This window comes from Muscardinus avellanarius (genome assembly GCF_963383645.1).
Source record: "Muscardinus avellanarius genome assembly, chromosome: 9".
Taxonomy (NCBI): domain Eukaryota; kingdom Metazoa; phylum Chordata; class Mammalia; order Rodentia; family Gliridae; genus Muscardinus; species Muscardinus avellanarius.
The window spans coordinates 8,939,496-8,955,975 of record NC_137795.1 but is presented as its reverse complement, the minus strand read 5'-3'; the positions used below and the strand labels follow the sequence as shown (position 1 = coordinate 8,955,975).

The following is a 16,480-nucleotide window of genomic DNA, read 5'->3' as shown; positions in this document are numbered from 1 at the left end:
TTCTATATTTTATAAATATGAAGTCCCTAATCCTAGAAGCAACCTTGCAGGGTAAAATGAGCGGGAAAGCCACATGCCCAAACTCAGCGGCTAGTGAGATAGACGTCTACTCCCATCAAAGTCTGTTCTTTGCACAGGAGAGAAGGTACAGGGAGACATGCAATTCACCCTCCACCAGAAAACATGAATAAACTGTCTTCTACCACCACCCATCATCAAAAGGAAGGGTAGAGGCTTGGGGTGGTGGTGTACCAATGACCCCAGTACTTAGGAGGCTGAGACGGGAAGATCGCAGCCTCAGCAACTTAGCATGACCTTGTTTCAAAAATAAAGAATAAAATAGGATTGGGGGTATAGCTTAGAGGTAGAACATTCTTGAATTTAACCATGAGTAACACACACACGCACACACACACACTTAAAAACTAGGATAAGAATGTTGGAAAAACAGAAGGTTTGGCTATAGGGTCCAGCCTGTTATTATGGGGTGTGCCTGTTATTTAGTGAACAACTGGAGATCCAGGCACACTCTGTCTGGGGTCTGGTGGCGGGGAAGGTAGATAGAAAGAATGCCCAGGAAAGTTCACCAATAAATAAATGCAGGTTCCTTCCTGCAGCAAGGAACCATTCAGCTCAGCATCTTTGCTTCCTTGCATTTGTGAGGAATTAATCTTTCCATTCCATCCCATTCTAAAACGCAGATGTTTTGAGGTCCCTATTTCCCTTGTACCTTACTTTCTCTACCTTGGGGGCTAGAAATGAACGTCTTGGTGATGACCAGAGATGAAGGGCCAAGCCCTCAATCTGGCCTCTGTGGAGTTCCTGTGGGGCTGGGCTGCCTTCCCATCATCCCCTGCTCTCCCCAGAGGGAGCATGGCATCCCCTCCAGGCACAAGGCTTTTGTGTCTAAATCAATAAGTCGAATATCAACTCCTGCTCTAACTCAGTTCCTGATGGTTATGCTCCTAGGAGAACCCTTTTCCTCTCTTTTCGACTTCAGTTTGCACTTCCACGGTTGTAGCGCAATTATCCCACGGCTATGCACCAATCACCCTAGACCCTAAGTTTCCTGAGGACAGGGGCCAGGTGGGACTTGGCTCGGTGTTCCTGCTGCATCTTTAGCACAAAGCCTGATGCATGTTAGAAACGGAATCGGTGTTTCTGGAATGACTGGCTGAGCCAAACAGTGAATGAATGAATAAAGGAATGAATGAATGAGACTTTTGATGAAGCCACAGCCCTTTCCGCCTGGGTCACTGCACGTGGTGTTTGCATGGGAGGATGGTTTTAGCGGAATCAACCATAGGAGGCCCGGAAGCAGGCCAGCCGTAGACACTTTGTCAAGAGTTCTCCCCTCCACACCCAGCCCACCCTCTAGAAAGCGATAACAGAGTAAAGAAAACACAAATACACAGCGGGAATGCTCATCAACTTCATCCTGATCTGTTTTTCCTGAAAACGAGGCGTGGAGGATTGAAGAGCGGGCCATCCAGTCATCTCTCGACGCCACAAACAACTTTTCCACCTTTAATTAGGAGCAAATGGAGGCTGACAAGTGATACCGCACACCAGATCTTCATCTCCCAAATAATTAGCTCGTACTGTGAGGGGAAATGACTTGATCGCCTCAAGTCTCTTCTTGCACGTTTCAGGCCAAGACAAGAGCGCCGGCGATGTGCGCAACCTTCTGCTTAACTATTTATTCACCCAACAAATATTTATTGGGCTTTGACGCTCTGCCAGGCACTGTGCTAGGCGCACTGTGGTCTGCCCACCGTCTGAAGCAATGAAAGGTGCATAGAGCCAAAGCCTTTGAAAGCACTGGAGAAATAGCAAACAGGCATGCTGGGAGTTGAAAGAGAAAATCTAGACGTGGTCAGCAAACCTTGGGCCTCTGGGTGGAGTTGCCCTCCAAGCAATGGCCTCTGTTGCATTTGAAAAAAAGCAGTAGAGATAAATGATTATGGAGCTGCTCTGCAGAGGCCACATTTAATCTCCTCCATGCCATTTCAGAACAGTTTGGGACACTTCTCAGACTCCCAAGGAGCCTTCCGCTGCTCTGTATTCTGGTGCCGACAAGAGCGACCGCACGGTAAATCATTAAAATATACCAAGTATAGATACTTGTACCCTGCTCTCAGAGGGATGACCAATGACCAGAAGACGAGTCCCAGCTGTATTTTTGCAAAATGATTTTTCTTTCTGAAGCTGAACCGCGTCTTGTTTTAGATAATATTCTGCTTACTGTCAAGAAAAGGCAAAGGAGGGAGGGAAATGAACAAGCAAACAAACAGGTTAATTTGCAGCTCTCCGGACCAGCGCTGTGACTGCGGTGGGACGGCAGCAAGGAAAAAACCAGTCTGTTGACTTTGTTGTTTTCTAGCATGTGCGTGTATTTAAGTGAGCAAATCGGGAGAGGCGCTGGGAGCCACGGCTAGTTCCAGTAGATAGATAGGGTCAAGATGACCAGGCCCCTGCGTTTGGCCAGCTTTTGTTCACTGTTTCCCGTGGGAGGCTAGGCTGCTGCTCCGGATCTGGATCCTAGTAAGAAGCCGCTTTCAGTTGGACGTGGTGGTGCATGCCTGCAATCCCAGTACTTGGGAGGCTAAGGCAGGAGGACTGTGGGTTGAGGCCAGCCTCGGCAATGTAGGGAGACTCTCTGCAACCTAGTGAGACCCTGTTTCAAAACAAAATATAATAATAACTGGGGGTATAGCTCCGAGGTAGAATGCCTCTGGATTCAGTCCCTAGTACCACACACACACACACACACTAGAAGCCAGCTGTGCATTTCCCAGTGTAGCCACTGCCAGGATGGCTGGATCCCAGTCCCTGCCTCATTACCTACGGAGCTCAGTTTGTATCACAACAGGTCTGTGAAGCCCAGGCAGCCACCATGCCTGTGTGTGTTCCCGCGGACACACACACAACACACCCACCCACGCCCAACCCCGGGCGACTTTGCTCTCATTAACAACTCACTCATGCCAATTAGAAACATTTGTGGGACCGTATAAACGTTTCTTCTCCATCTTCAGCAAGGCGGATTGCTTGTGCTTTATAGACTCCGAAGGCCAAACCAAATTATTAAACCTTGCTTGAAAGTCAGTTGAGTAGGGGGTGGGGAAGGTGGCAGCAATCTTTCTAGAAAGATTTCAATTATAAACGGCTGTTGGGTCTTGTGCCAGACGAGCATGTAATATTGAAACGTATGGTTCCTGGGTTAATTACAAGGAAGATGCTGTCTACACACAAATATTCTGGAAACCTGTATGTGCATATCTTTCCTTCCTTTCTTTCCTTCTTTTTTTCCTTCTGTCTGTCCTTCCCTCCTTCCTTTTTTGTTACTGGTCATTCTACCTCCGAGTTATATTTACAGCCCTATTTTTTTTTAGTTTAATTAATTAATTAATTTCTTTTTGTAGTAGTGGGGATTGGACCCAGGTGCATCGTACCTCTAAGCCACAACCCCAGCCCTATTTTATATTTTTTTATTTTGAAACAGGGAGGGCCTCAATCGGTTGCTGAGGCTGGCTGTGAACCTGCAATCCTCCTGTCCAAGCCTCCCAAGGAGGCTTAGACTAGGATTACAAGTGTGGGCATAATGTCCAGCCTTACTTTTGTTATTTTGAGACAAAGTCTCACTAAGTTGCTGAGGCTGGCCTCAAACTTGAGTTTCTTCTATTCCAGCCTCCCAAGTACTGGGATTACAGGCATCTACCAGTATACCCAGCTGTATTATTTTTTTTTCTAAAGCAAAACAACAATCATCAACATCCCCCTCCTATCTTGCGGTAAAATGTTAATTTCTTCCTCCCTGACCCCTCAAATTGGCTGATCACAAGAAGCGAGTCAGTCAACACGGGATTTTGAAAGGCCCAGAAGGTCAACTGGCAGATCTTCACCTTCAGGTGATGTGTGCCTTGAATAACCATTACTCTGAACTTGTGCTAAGGACCCAGGGTTTCTGAACTTAAGTTTCTGAGTCAGTGAGAAAGAAACCAAAATACTAATATTTATCCACTGAATTTAATAACTATAAATGGCAAGTTTGGATTCCAAAGTACATCCTTCCAAACTTGACAATTAAAGATAGGAAAGATCTGGGCGTGGTGGCGCACGCTGTAATCCCAGTACTTGGGAGGTTGAGACAGGAGGATCACAGGTTCACAGCCAGCCTCAGCTACTTAGTGAGGCCCTCCGAAACTTAGTGAGATGCTGTTTCAAAATAAAGAATAAAATAGGCTAGGGTGTAGCTCAGAGGTAGAATGCTCCTGAGTTCCATCCCCACTACCACAAGAAAAAAAAAAAAAGAAAAAAAGAAAAAGAAATTATGTAATCAGTAAAAAACACAAAGATTTTTATTGAAGTCAATGTTAGCTCATTAGGTAATGGCTCTAAAAGATCTCACACCCCAGGCACGATGTTGCACGCTTATAATTACAATAATTGGGAGGCTGAGACAGAAGAATTGCAGTTTCAAGGTCAGCCTCAGCAACTTTGCAAGAGCCTTAGCAATTCAGTGAAATAATGTCAAAATTATATTAAAAAAAAAAGTCTAGGGGTGTAGCTTGGAAGTAGAATTCCCCTATGCATTCAGTCCCCAGTACAAAAAAGAAAGACGGAAGGAAGGAAGGAAGGAAGGAAGGAATAAAAGAAAGAGAACTAGCCCACAATTAACGACATCTGAGAAAAGTAGTAGGATGCCGGCGGTTCTAGAATAAGCGAGGGTAAGAACTGGGTGTTCAACAGACCTAAGCTCTAGGTTGTACAGCACCCCTGTGATGATCAAAAAGCCAAACAAACTCCAGAGACAAATCTCAGCCATTTCCCTGCCAGCCTTTTTCATATTAATATTGAAATCATATCTTAATTGTAGTTCTGCAGGAATGGAACTTTCAACTGATTCTTGTTAAATAAAGACATTAACAAACGCTCATTTGTGGGTTGTTTCCTTTCAGATCATCCCTTCTCCGTGTCTCTGGGACTCAGTGACTGTCTTTTCTAATTAATCAGGAACATGAGCATTTGCAGGGCTATTTTAGAGAGTTTTGGGACAAACGGCTGATCTGAGAGCCAGCGCTGGTCTTTAGCTCTGCGACGAGATAGTTGCAAGTCCCAAGTCGTGTAAACCACGTATCCTGTGCCTTCATCCACCTGACACAGCAGGGCCGGTTGCTCAGCTCCCTCAGCCATCGCAGGAAGAACCGGAGTTGACACTTGCTAAGTTAGGAGCCTGCTGAAGAAGAGAGTTGCACGAATAGGTAAAAGGAGGAAGGAAAAGTCACCGTGGCAGAGAACTTTGGGGAAAGAAGGCAGATGGCCTGGAATGAGCAGTCTTGGTCGTGAAGCCTGGCTCCACGGCCTGGGCAGCCACCTTCAGCTTCAAATCCTCCTCCAAGAAATGGGGAGGCGGAATGAGACAAGAAACTGCGCCAACCACGGGATACACAGAATGCCAGGGGGACAGGGCAGGGCGGTCGTGTGGAGAGAGGGTGGGATGAGTGGGGTGAGTCCCAGCTATGGATGAGAAATAAGAAAAGAAGAAATTAAAAATCCTTTTCTTCAGAGTATTCAAGTATCTTTGCTTTGACTGTAGATTTGTTTTAGAATTCAGAATAAAGCCCAGTGGGCTATTATTCATTCATTAAATGCTACAACATGCATGAAGTTTGAAAGCATTATGGTAAATGAAAGAAGCCAGACCCCAAAGGTCACACTTCATGTGATTCCATTTACATGAAATATCTGCGCTAGGTAAAGCCACACAGATGGAAAACAGATCAGTGCTTGCCAGGGGTGGGGTGGGGGGCTGACTTCTTCGTGGTCACATGGTTTCCTTTCGAGGTGATGAAAATATTTCGAACTAGTGAGAGGTGATTGGTTAGACAACACGCCGAATGGCTTAAGTGCTGCGGAAATGGATGCTTTAAAATTGCTATTTTCATATTAGACGCATTTTACCTCCATTTAAAAATATAAAGCAAACACTGGGGGTGTAGATCAGAGGCAAAGTGCTTGTTTGGCTTGTGCAATACCCGGTGTCCATCCTCAGCAGCCCTCAAACTTAAAAAAATTGAGCAAAGGAAGATTCCCTTTTCTTCTAGTAGGGCAGTTATAGAAACTCTTAACGTTATCTGAGATTATTAATATCTATTACGATGTCATCCTAAGTGAAATACCATAGTAAGAAACAATAAGGGCCATAAAGGTACTTTGCTATGGAGAGACCATAGTCGAAAACTGGGCTTTACTATTTGTCTCTAGGACTCTGTCTCCTCTCCATATACTGGTACCCTCCTTTTCTCTGAGGTCCTCATCAGGTTCTAAGCTGGCTTTTAAGTATGTTTGTGTTCTCTTGTTCGGAAGCTGGAGAAAAAAAGAGGGAAAAGGGACTTCAGATAAATAAAGAAAGAGACCAGTAGAAGAGTGGAAGAAGGGGACTGAAGGAAGGAGAGGCAGAGAGAAAAAAAAATTGAAGAGGAAACAGTTCAAACAATGTCATTTCCATATATGAAGGTGTCACTACCAATCCCGTGAAATATAGAGGGAGGGGGAAGAGGGTGCAGACAGAAATATACCCAATGATGTATGTGTGTGCATTCGTATCACTTTGAGTATCACAATGATGTAGAGTTACAATGCATCCATAAAACCAGGAAAAAACTAAGAGAAAAATGCAGAAGCTGTAGCCATGATTGTAGGCGACACAGTGTCAGAGGATACTCAGTAAATTCACAGGAACCAGCATCTGCACGATTCTGGCTACCAAGGGAAGCTGACAGGTGTCAGTGTAGCATCTTATAGTTGGTTAACAGAAACAGAACAATAAAAGTAGCTCCTGTCCACACAGCTCAAGAAAGATCTAGCTTGGTACCAGCACATAGACACGTACAGACTGCATACATACATCAGAGGGATGTGGGGATTCAGTTTAGCTTTGTAAAGCACCATCACACAATGCAGTCTTCCCAGCAGCTGACATGGTTTCTCAGCTGCATCTCTAAAACTAGATTTGAGAGCTTAAAGCAAGAAAGCATGAAACCAGTTCTCTGCGCAAGCCCGCATCCCCTCGCTGCCTGTCCCCACCAAAGACCTCAACGTCATGTCTCATGGCTGTTGGGTTTCTCTGGGCGATGATCCTCCTTGCACTACGCATACATCTTGGCAGGTATGTTTATTTTTATTTATTTATTTATTTATTTATTTATTTCACAAATAGGACCTTTTATTTGTCACTATTAAAAATCTGGACTTTTAAACAGATTCTTGGACTGTTGGTTCATATCCATCAGCTCGCTCGACTTTAGCGCCTGTCTCATCCCCAGTAGCTTTTCCAGAACTGCTACCTTCACCATGAAGCTCCATTAGTTTTCCCAATTCAAACTTGGGTTTCTTCAGCATTTTTACTTTTCTAACGAAGACGTCATGAAGAGGATAAATAGACTGGCAAGCCTTTTCTATGTCCTTCCCAATGCTATCTGTAATCAACTTATTGACTACTTCTTTTAAGTCATTTGTCTGCACCTCCCGGGTCATGATTTCCATCATCTTCTTCCGGATTTGGCGGACCTGTTGGTGCTGAGCATAAGAGGTCTTCCGTATCTGATTGTTGCGTTTTTTAGTAAAACCAACACAGAAGAGACGCAACAAATAACCATCGGTAGTCTTGACATCAACATGAGCTTCAGTCATAGTCTGCCATTTTTTGACCATGGAACACATCTTGTCCCGCCTAAGATCCAAGCCATGGAAGTTAGTCAGGCAGTTCTTACCCTGAACGTCCTCAGCGATTAGCTTGACTTTCCTAAATGCAACTTCATCATTCTGCAGATCAGCAAGGCTCACTTCAAACACACGACCCTTGAGGCCATCAGATGCAATTTTAGTTCCTTGAGTCCTCGTGACTAGTGTTTTCCCAATATTTCTTATATTGAACATGGCCAGGGCTTTCACATCATACCAGTCTTTCTTAGAAAATGGATCAACCACTTTCTTCTTGGCTCCCTTCTTGCTGCCTTTAGTAAGGCGCTTGTTCTTGCCGACCGCCATGGTACCGCTGGGAGAGCCAAAAGGGCAGGTATGTTTATTTTTTAAAAGTGTCCATGATTTTATTTTTTAAGCTGATGAATTAATCCATCCAGTGGGTTTGATTTCTGGACATTGATGGCACTGATAGTGATAACTGCATGTATTTGATGTGCATAGGGACTAGGAGCTATTATGGGGTATAAAGGGGAGATACAGGGGCACTGACAAGTCAGGGCTTTAAAGAGCCTTTTTTTGAACCTCACTTTTTGGTCTATCAATAGGTCCATATCTAGGTGAGGTAGATTCCTTCCTTCCTGTTTTTTTTTTTTTATTAAATCCAAGGACATTTTACCTCTGAGCTACACCCCCAACTCTTTTTTATTTTTTGGTTTTGAAACACAGTCTTGCTAGGTTGTTAAGGGTCTTGCTACATTGCTGAGGCTGTCCTCAAACCTGTGATCCTTCTGTCTCAGCCTCCCAAGTACCAGGACTAAAGCTGTGTGCCACCACACCCAGTGAATCTGTTTCTTTCAAGCTTCTGAGACCTTGGGTACTACTTTGTTTCTAGAAAATACCATAGGTTGGTTTCTCTGGGAATTTTAAAGGTGCTGAGGCTACAGTGGGTTTAGAATAAATATTTGTTGATTGCTTGCCTGCTGCCTCAAAGTCTCCTAGACGGGCACCTAATCATGTAATGTCTTTGAAGCACTGGAGTGCAATTTTCCCTGCAGAAAGAACCCTTTCTGGTGGCGACTGAGGGAGAATAATGCCCTTTGTCTTTCTGGCACATGCTACTCACCTCTGAAGCCCAGCACCTGCAAACCTGGGTAACTTTAGGTGAGGGCTTATTTCCAACTTTTATAGAAAAAGAGAATGCTATTAAAAAGAAAGTAATCCCTTGTTATTTTATTTTGGAAGCACATTTAATCAGAAACATAGGCAGTAACATATGTTATAAAAATACATTTGAAACATAGAACTTTGCATTTATAACTCAGTATGGAAAATCCCTGCTAATGCACCACCGAGTTTAGGATTTTAATTGCACAGAAGTCAGGAAATTCAGAGTTCAAGTTCCCACAGCAAACTTCATTCCATATACGCATCCCAGAGCCTTTCTTGGGCGCATGACCTCATTATTTGGCAAAAGGTGGTACAGTGAAGAGTAATGGAAGGATTTCTCCTCATTGCCCCAGTTCCCATCACCCCAAGCAAGATGGTCAGAGAGCAACTTTAGCTACACAGACGGTCCCTTCTTTTATTTTTATTTTTTTTTAATTTTTACGGTATTGGGGATGAAACCAAGGGGAATTCTACCTCCAAGCTACACCCCCAGCCCTATTTTTTATTCTTAACTTTGAAACAGGGTCTCACTGAGTAGCAAAGGGCCTTACTAGGTAGCTGAGGCTGTTCGAGAACCGTGATCCTATCTCCCAAAATGCAGGGATTACAAGCTTGCGCCACCATGTCCGGCCAGATGGTCCCTTCTTAAAGCACTGTGGTGCTTGGGTATGTGCTCAGTGATTGACATGACAACAATCTCACTATACTGCCTGGCGCTGGAGCTGCAGGGGCGGAGTGCCGCTTGGGGGGCACCCAGTCACCACCCCCTCACCCAGTTAGTTCTCCAGTGGGTCCTTCCATATGGCCCCGTGAAAGTGACCGCATTCAGTGGGTGCGGGTCTAGTTTCATCCTTAAAGGGCACCTCAATAACTCTGGTGCCCAAACTTCTGAATCCCGGCATTTGACTAAAAGGTGCAGAGCCCTGGGAAGAGTGCTGTCTCTGGACACACCTGCCGAGCCGTTGGGAGGGCTACCCAAGACAGCTGCTCCATACCATCATCTGTGGGTTCCTCCTGGCTCTTGTGAGCCACGAGGCTCCTGTTGGAGACATTAGGGGTTCTGGCCAAGTGCAGTAAGAGGTGTTTCTCTCTGATGATGGGGCCCATGATGGTGGGGAAATGTGGTTGTCTTGTCCCTCGGTGTCCACATCTGAGCCTGTCTAACAAGCTTTATATAGGTTGGGTCCAGTCCTGCGTGTGCCACTAGTTGCCATGGAGATGGGAAGAGAGAGTTGACTGCTTCTAAAGCACCTGCTTAACTTACTTTGGGGACTTTGTCAGACTCAGCAGTACAAACAAGGTCACTAGACCAATAGCCAAACCAACATGCTGTGATAATCCCACCGCCCTGCTAAAGAAGAGTCGCTGTGCCCCAGCTGGAGTATATGGTACTTAGTCCAGCAGCCACTGACAGCATAACAGCACATTTATCTCATCAGTGCCTGGGCTCCGAGCTCTCTGGGAGTCCACCATGCCACTTGTGAGCTGCTTGGTCTCCCTGAGAGGAGGGCCCGTAGAAACCTCTGAGAGCCTCAGGACCACGGTCCATCATTATCAACAAGGACACCTGGCACAGCAAATCTTCCTGTGTTAGGCAAACCACTCTAGGGAGAACAGAGCTTTGTGTAAGGAAGCTCCTTCCTCACGTGTCTTCATTTAAAGCAAAGAGGAGCTACCGATAGTTTAGCAAGAACCCACTTACTTTGCATGTGTGGAGCAGAATGCTATGATTAAGAAGACAGAGTTTCTGAATTACACCCAAGAAAATGCATCAAAATCATGTTGGTTCTCACCTGCACTTTAAAAATTTTATTAATACCCGAATATAGTAAAATATTGAGTATTCTAGTCTTTATTGGAATCACTAACTCTGACCTACAAAAAAAAAACTACAAAAATTCCTACAAAGGTAGAGCGTTGTTGTTGTTACTGGTGTGTGTGTGTGTGTGTGTGTTTCTGGAGATCAATCCCAGGTACATTCTATTTCCAAGCTGTACTCCCTACCCTTTTTATTTTTTGGCAGAGAGCTTCATTAGATTGTTGAGAGTCTCACTATGTGATTGAAGCTGTCCTCGAACCTGTGATCCTCCCGTCTCAGCCTTCAAAACACTGGGATTACAGGCAGGCATCACCTCGCTCGGCTAGTTTTGGAGTTTTTGCAAAAGCGTTCTTTTTGTGTTTGCTTGTTTTTCAGGTGGTATCATGAACAGAATATGTTAACTACTTACTTGGCACTTGGCATATTTTTAACAGTGGAATCACAGCCCCTTGCTCAGCTATCTTTTTACCTCTCTGTTTCTATTTTCTGCATCGTGTAAGCCAGAGATCTAAACCTCCCATTTTACTGCCTACAACACATGTAACAGGAGTGGTGGGGTGCGGAGCACGAAACCATCTCTTTAAATCACATTATCACAACCGAGCACCATTCTAAAAATGCCAAGTAGAAAGCTTTCTGGTTGATTTATTAATTGAAAATGGCCTCTCAAAGAACCTCTATTAACAAGCTGAAGATATCATTTTCACTATCTGTCTTCATTTCTAGCTCAAGTGAAATCTTTTCTGACTCCACATTTTGCTTAAGCAACTTCTGGCAGGAAGGGGCAGCTTGCCCCGAGCCAGAAACGACAAAGCTCTTGGCACATTTTCGGCCTATCAAGTAGGCGATACAGACCAACCTTCCTTCACCTTTTGGAGATGTAGAAAATTCCTGTAAAGAAATGTGAGGTGATCTGCTGTGATGAGCAGAGGAATCTGAACCTTACAGTTGTTCTTGGAGCACCGGCCTTGTTGGCGCGGCAGTTTTCTGGTTAGGTGAAAAATGATGGATCAACAAGATGATGGAGAAGGTAAGAAGGAGAAAAGAAGCAAGGACAAAGGAAAGGAAGGACAGGATGACGTGGGATAAGGGCGGAGTGGAAGCAAGTTGGCTCTCTTCTAGGTGGGAAACGGCTCCACTTAAGGGTTCTGCTTTGATTGGCTTTGTGGCGCTGGGGACCAAACCTGGGGATGTTCTGCCTCTGAGCTACATTCCCAGCTACATCTTGTTTCTTGTTGTAAAACAGGGTCTCTTACTAGGTTGCTGAGGTCCTCAGAGACTGACCTTAAACTTGCAGTCCACCTGTTTCAGCCTCCCAGGACTGGGATTACAGGCTTGGGCCACCACCCCAGGCAGTCCTGGTAATTTTTTGACTTATAATGATAAGGTAGAGCCATTGTAAAACAGCAGTGAATACAAGATTAAGTCAAAATAGTCCAAACTCAAGCCCCATTCCCTCTTTTGGAAAATGTTCCACTCCACCTTAGTTTCTAGATAAATGAACCAGCAAAGGGGTATTATCAGATTTCTTTCTTTCACTCTTTCACATATAAAAGCAAGACAGAATCTGATTAATTACTCTGTGTGTGTGTGTGTGTGTGTGTGTGTGTGTGTGTGTGTGTTGTTGGGGAGGGAACCCACAAGCTTCCTACCTTCGGGCTACACTCCCAGACCTATTTTCTATTTTATTTGGAAACAGGGTCTCACCAAGTTGCTGAGAGCCTCACCAAGTAGCTGAGGCTGGCTTCGAACCTGCACAATCTTTCTGTCTCAGCTTCCCAAGTATTGGAATTACAAGCCTGCTACTATCTGGCTAATTTGTTTTTTAACCATAGTAAGGCAGAATCTGATGGGTTGCTTTTTTCACCATACACCAGTAAGACAGAATCTGATTGGTTGCTTTTTGCCATATATCAGCAAGACAGTCTGATTGGTTGTGGCAAATAAGTTAGGAATTATATCCTGTAGGGTGGTTTTTAAAGGAATAACATTATATTTAGAAATTTTCCCACTTCTGTAAGGTTTTCAAATCATGCACATTTAAACAGAGGCTAACAAAATGGGTAACCACTGAGCCAAGTAAAAACAGCCATGGTAGCTCTGTATTTCTGCGGTACATTCCAACCAACAGCCAGCCAGCAACCAGCCTGACTTTGAGCATGGCACCATGCTTAAAAAGCATGCTCAGGTCTTTAGAGCCGACACGAGGGAAGCTCAGATGACTAGGGGAAGGCCTTCCATATTTAAGGGCTGCTTCTCCTGCAAGGCAGACATTCCTACCCTGGAGATGGGTTGGAAACATTTTCTCCAACATGTTCATGTGACGTGAGCTTACCACTTGCTTGTGTGCTAATGGGATCATGCTTATCTGAGTGGGAATCTTTTTTAAAATAGATGATGGCAATCAGGCGTGGTGGTGCATGCCTATAATCCAGTATTTGGGAGGCTGAGACAGGATAATCACAGGTTTAAGGCCAGCCTCAGCAACTTAGCAAGACCTTGTTTCAAAACCTTTTTCTTGGAACTGGGCATTGAATCCAGGGGCATTCTAGCCCCGAGATATATCCCAAGTCCTATTTTTTTTTTTTTTTTTACTATTCTTTATTTTAAAACAGGGTCTCATTAAGTTGTGGAGGATTTACTAAGTACTGAGGCTGGACATGAACCCGTGATCCTTCCTATCTCTGCCTCCCATATACTGGAATTACAAATGTGTGCCTGGCTTCAAAAACATTTTTTTGTTGTTGTTTGTTTTAAAGGTATGAGGTGAGGCGCAGAGGTAGAATGCCCCTGAGTTTAATCCCCAGTACCAAAAACCAAAACCAAAACAAACAAACAAAATTAAAGAGATTTTTTTTTAAAATCTCAGTACTATTTCAGTGCCTGCTATCTCTACCCCCCTTTTTCCCTCAAAAGTGTCTTTTGATTTCTTTCCAAAACCCATTCTCTATGGGACGCATATCATTGTCTAGTGTCTTCGGTCACCCCATCTTGCATGCTTCCTCAAGGAGGTCAACTCTCGGTAGTCAAGGGCATGACTTACTATGGTTAGAGAGCATTGTCTCTGAGCAGGACTACCTGTATGATGAGCTCGGTTGACTTGTATTATTTTGTAGTTTAAAGTCCTTTCTGGAAGTAGGAGGGATATGTACTAAAGTTCAATCTGTAAATGAACAATGAAAAAAAAACCACACTCTTCTGCAACCAACTGCTAGTGTTTCCCCTAAGTTAAAAATTTCAAATTAGAATTCAACGGGAGAAAATTACATCTAAGTGCATTTGTCCATTCTAGTCAACAATCTTAAATTCAGTCTGGGTGCCCACCATTGCTTCCCTGCATGCTCTTGAATAGAAGATTAGAAAGACAGAGAGGGGAATATGAAAGCAGAAGAATGTCCTCATTTTTTAAAGTCTCTGTCCTTTAAGCTATTATTTTTGCGGTGTTTCATTTAAAGGTAGTGTGTGTATCACAGGTAAGAATTTGGCAGCGTAGGCGTGTGTATGCATGATCCAGGCTAATGTCGCCAATATTTCCTATCATCTTCATCTACCTTCTAAAAGAAGAGTTACACTTCTCTTTGAGTCGTTTGGTCGCCTGTGCAGAGATGGCGGACCCTCTGAATGGGATCTCATGCCATTCCACTGCTCTTTGCTTAAGTTTGACCTCAGATAAAATTCAGATACCGATAACATCAGCTAAATTAAGTAGAGCTGCCCCTCCTCTGACAATAGGGGACACTTCCTGATAAAGTTAAAAATATCCTAAGTAGAAAATGCATTGAATGCACTTAATGTGCTGAAAATCACAGCTTAGCAACACAGCATGCCACAGAGCATAGGTGTTTCCCTCCTGCCTGCCTGGATGGCTGGGAGCCGGGGCTCCCTGCTGCAGAGGCCCAGGCCAGCATCGCAAGAGAATCCCGTGCCACCTATCATTAACCAAGTACAATTTCTACTAAATGCATAGTGTCTTTGTAATTTGAAAGACACCAAGCTGAACCACTGTTAGACGGGAACATCTGTATATCATCAGAGGTATACCACAACAGAGAACCTCTCCCCAGGGCTGAAAGGCAGGATGGTTCCAAAGTACCTGCCATACGAACTCAACGAACGGGCCTGTTGGGGAGGCTGACCAGGATGTTCAAGGGGACTAGAAGATGCTCGGCGGTGTTAATTTGGGTGATTTTCTCCTGAATGAGCCCCAAGTAGAAAGTGAACACCCTCTTGTTAAATCAACTGTGATCATTTCAGAACTTAATGGCTACAAAATAATATGACATGAAACCCACAAATCTCATGAGTCAGACCTAATGATCGCATTGAATGATTCATGAATTTAGATTTAATATTCTTCTGAGTCTCAAGCCTGGTTCCAAGGACACCTATAAAATATCCAGTGTGAAAACAAACTTCATGTGGCAGTAGTGTCTAGAGTGACAAATATAGGTGGATTCTGTTTATTTGGAGAAAAAAAGGTTGTCAGGACAACTAAGCGAAACATTTCAAATGCAATTTAAAGCCATACTCTTGAAGTAATGAGGAAAGGGAGTGAGACTACCATTTTAAAAAGATTGACATGTCAGATTTCCATAATTTGGTGCCACCAAGACATATGCCAATCTAGGAATACAGAAAAGATCTAATGCTCCGTCCTTTCATGCTCATGGGCTCTAGATAAAGGCAGGTGACAGACAGCTTGGACTCTGTAGTTCTGAGGCCAGACCCTGTATGTTCCATGCTTTTTTTTTTAACCAGAAGATGGTTTTTATCTGGCTCCACTACAGCTGGACTAATGGCAGCCTCCCTCCCAAAGATTCCTTTTACCCTTCCAACTGGCAAGTACTTGCTTCATTTCCTCTGGTACTGTAAGGATGGTGCAGAAGGACAGGCTGAGTGGGGCAGCTGCTCACTGTCCACTGCCCTAGCCTTTGGGGGAAGTTATTCATTCTTTCGATACACATTTACTGAGTATTTACCCAGTGCACCATAAAAATAACAGGTGAAGATGATAATCCCCATATTTCTGAGTGACTGTAAATATAGATCCCAATGCTTAGGAAGTGCTATGATATTACATATTAAATAGTTTTTCTTCTTTCGAGAATGCAGATCAAATTTATATTGCTCTAACCTGAGTTACATATGGATTGCAGGCATTTGGAGGCTAGCATATTTATATCACAGCATACCAAATATATGTAGTTAAATGGAGCCTGAACTAGAGATTTTAAAGATGGCTTAACTTAGTGTTTTGGAACCGAAGGCAAGTTTGCCCCCTAAGAAACACCTGGCAGTATTGGGTGATATTTGGGGCTGTCACAACTGGAGGAGGTGCTGCTAGCATCCAGAGGGAAGGCCAGGAAAGCTGATAAACATCCTACCATCTGCAGGACAGTCCCACAACAGAGTTAGTCAGCTCCAAATTTCAATAACGCAGGAGCTGAAAATCCCTGCCTTAACCTGACAGCTGGGCTAACCAAACTATGAATGTGTTATTTATTTCATTTCTTTGAAGAGGACATCATAGAGGTATGAAAATTGGCTGGTATCAAAATTCAACTAATTCATAAGATATTTTCTTGGTGACATGTCCTTACAAGGCTCCGCAGTCTGCTCCGTGGCTTGCAATGGCTCATGATAGCTAGTGATGTCAAGAATTGAGTTTTTCTTAACTATAGGCTCTAGTAACTGGAAGAGTTTTGGAGCTATCTGGGCCAAGACTGGAAAACCGGGGATGCATAAGATTAAATGCCACTCAATTCCGAGACAGACTTAAAGTTGAAG

General features: G+C 43.9%; 2 protein-coding genes across 3 annotated transcripts in view; both read right to left on the bottom strand.

Moving 5' to 3' along the window:
- The window catches only part of CREB5 (cAMP responsive element binding protein 5), a gene marked incomplete at both ends in the record, with an annotated part of 435,958 nt that overhangs the window by 16,511 nt on the left and 402,967 nt on the right, over positions 1–16,480 (bottom strand). The window lies entirely within an intron of this gene.
- Positions 7,258–8,052, bottom strand: LOC308267116 (small ribosomal subunit protein eS1-like; the record flags this gene model as incomplete). The annotated part of the gene is made up of 1 exon (XM_080701590.1): positions 7,258–8,052. One exon carries the CDS (start codon positions 8,050–8,052, stop codon positions 7,258–7,260), a length of 795 nt encoding a protein of 264 aa, XP_080557716.1.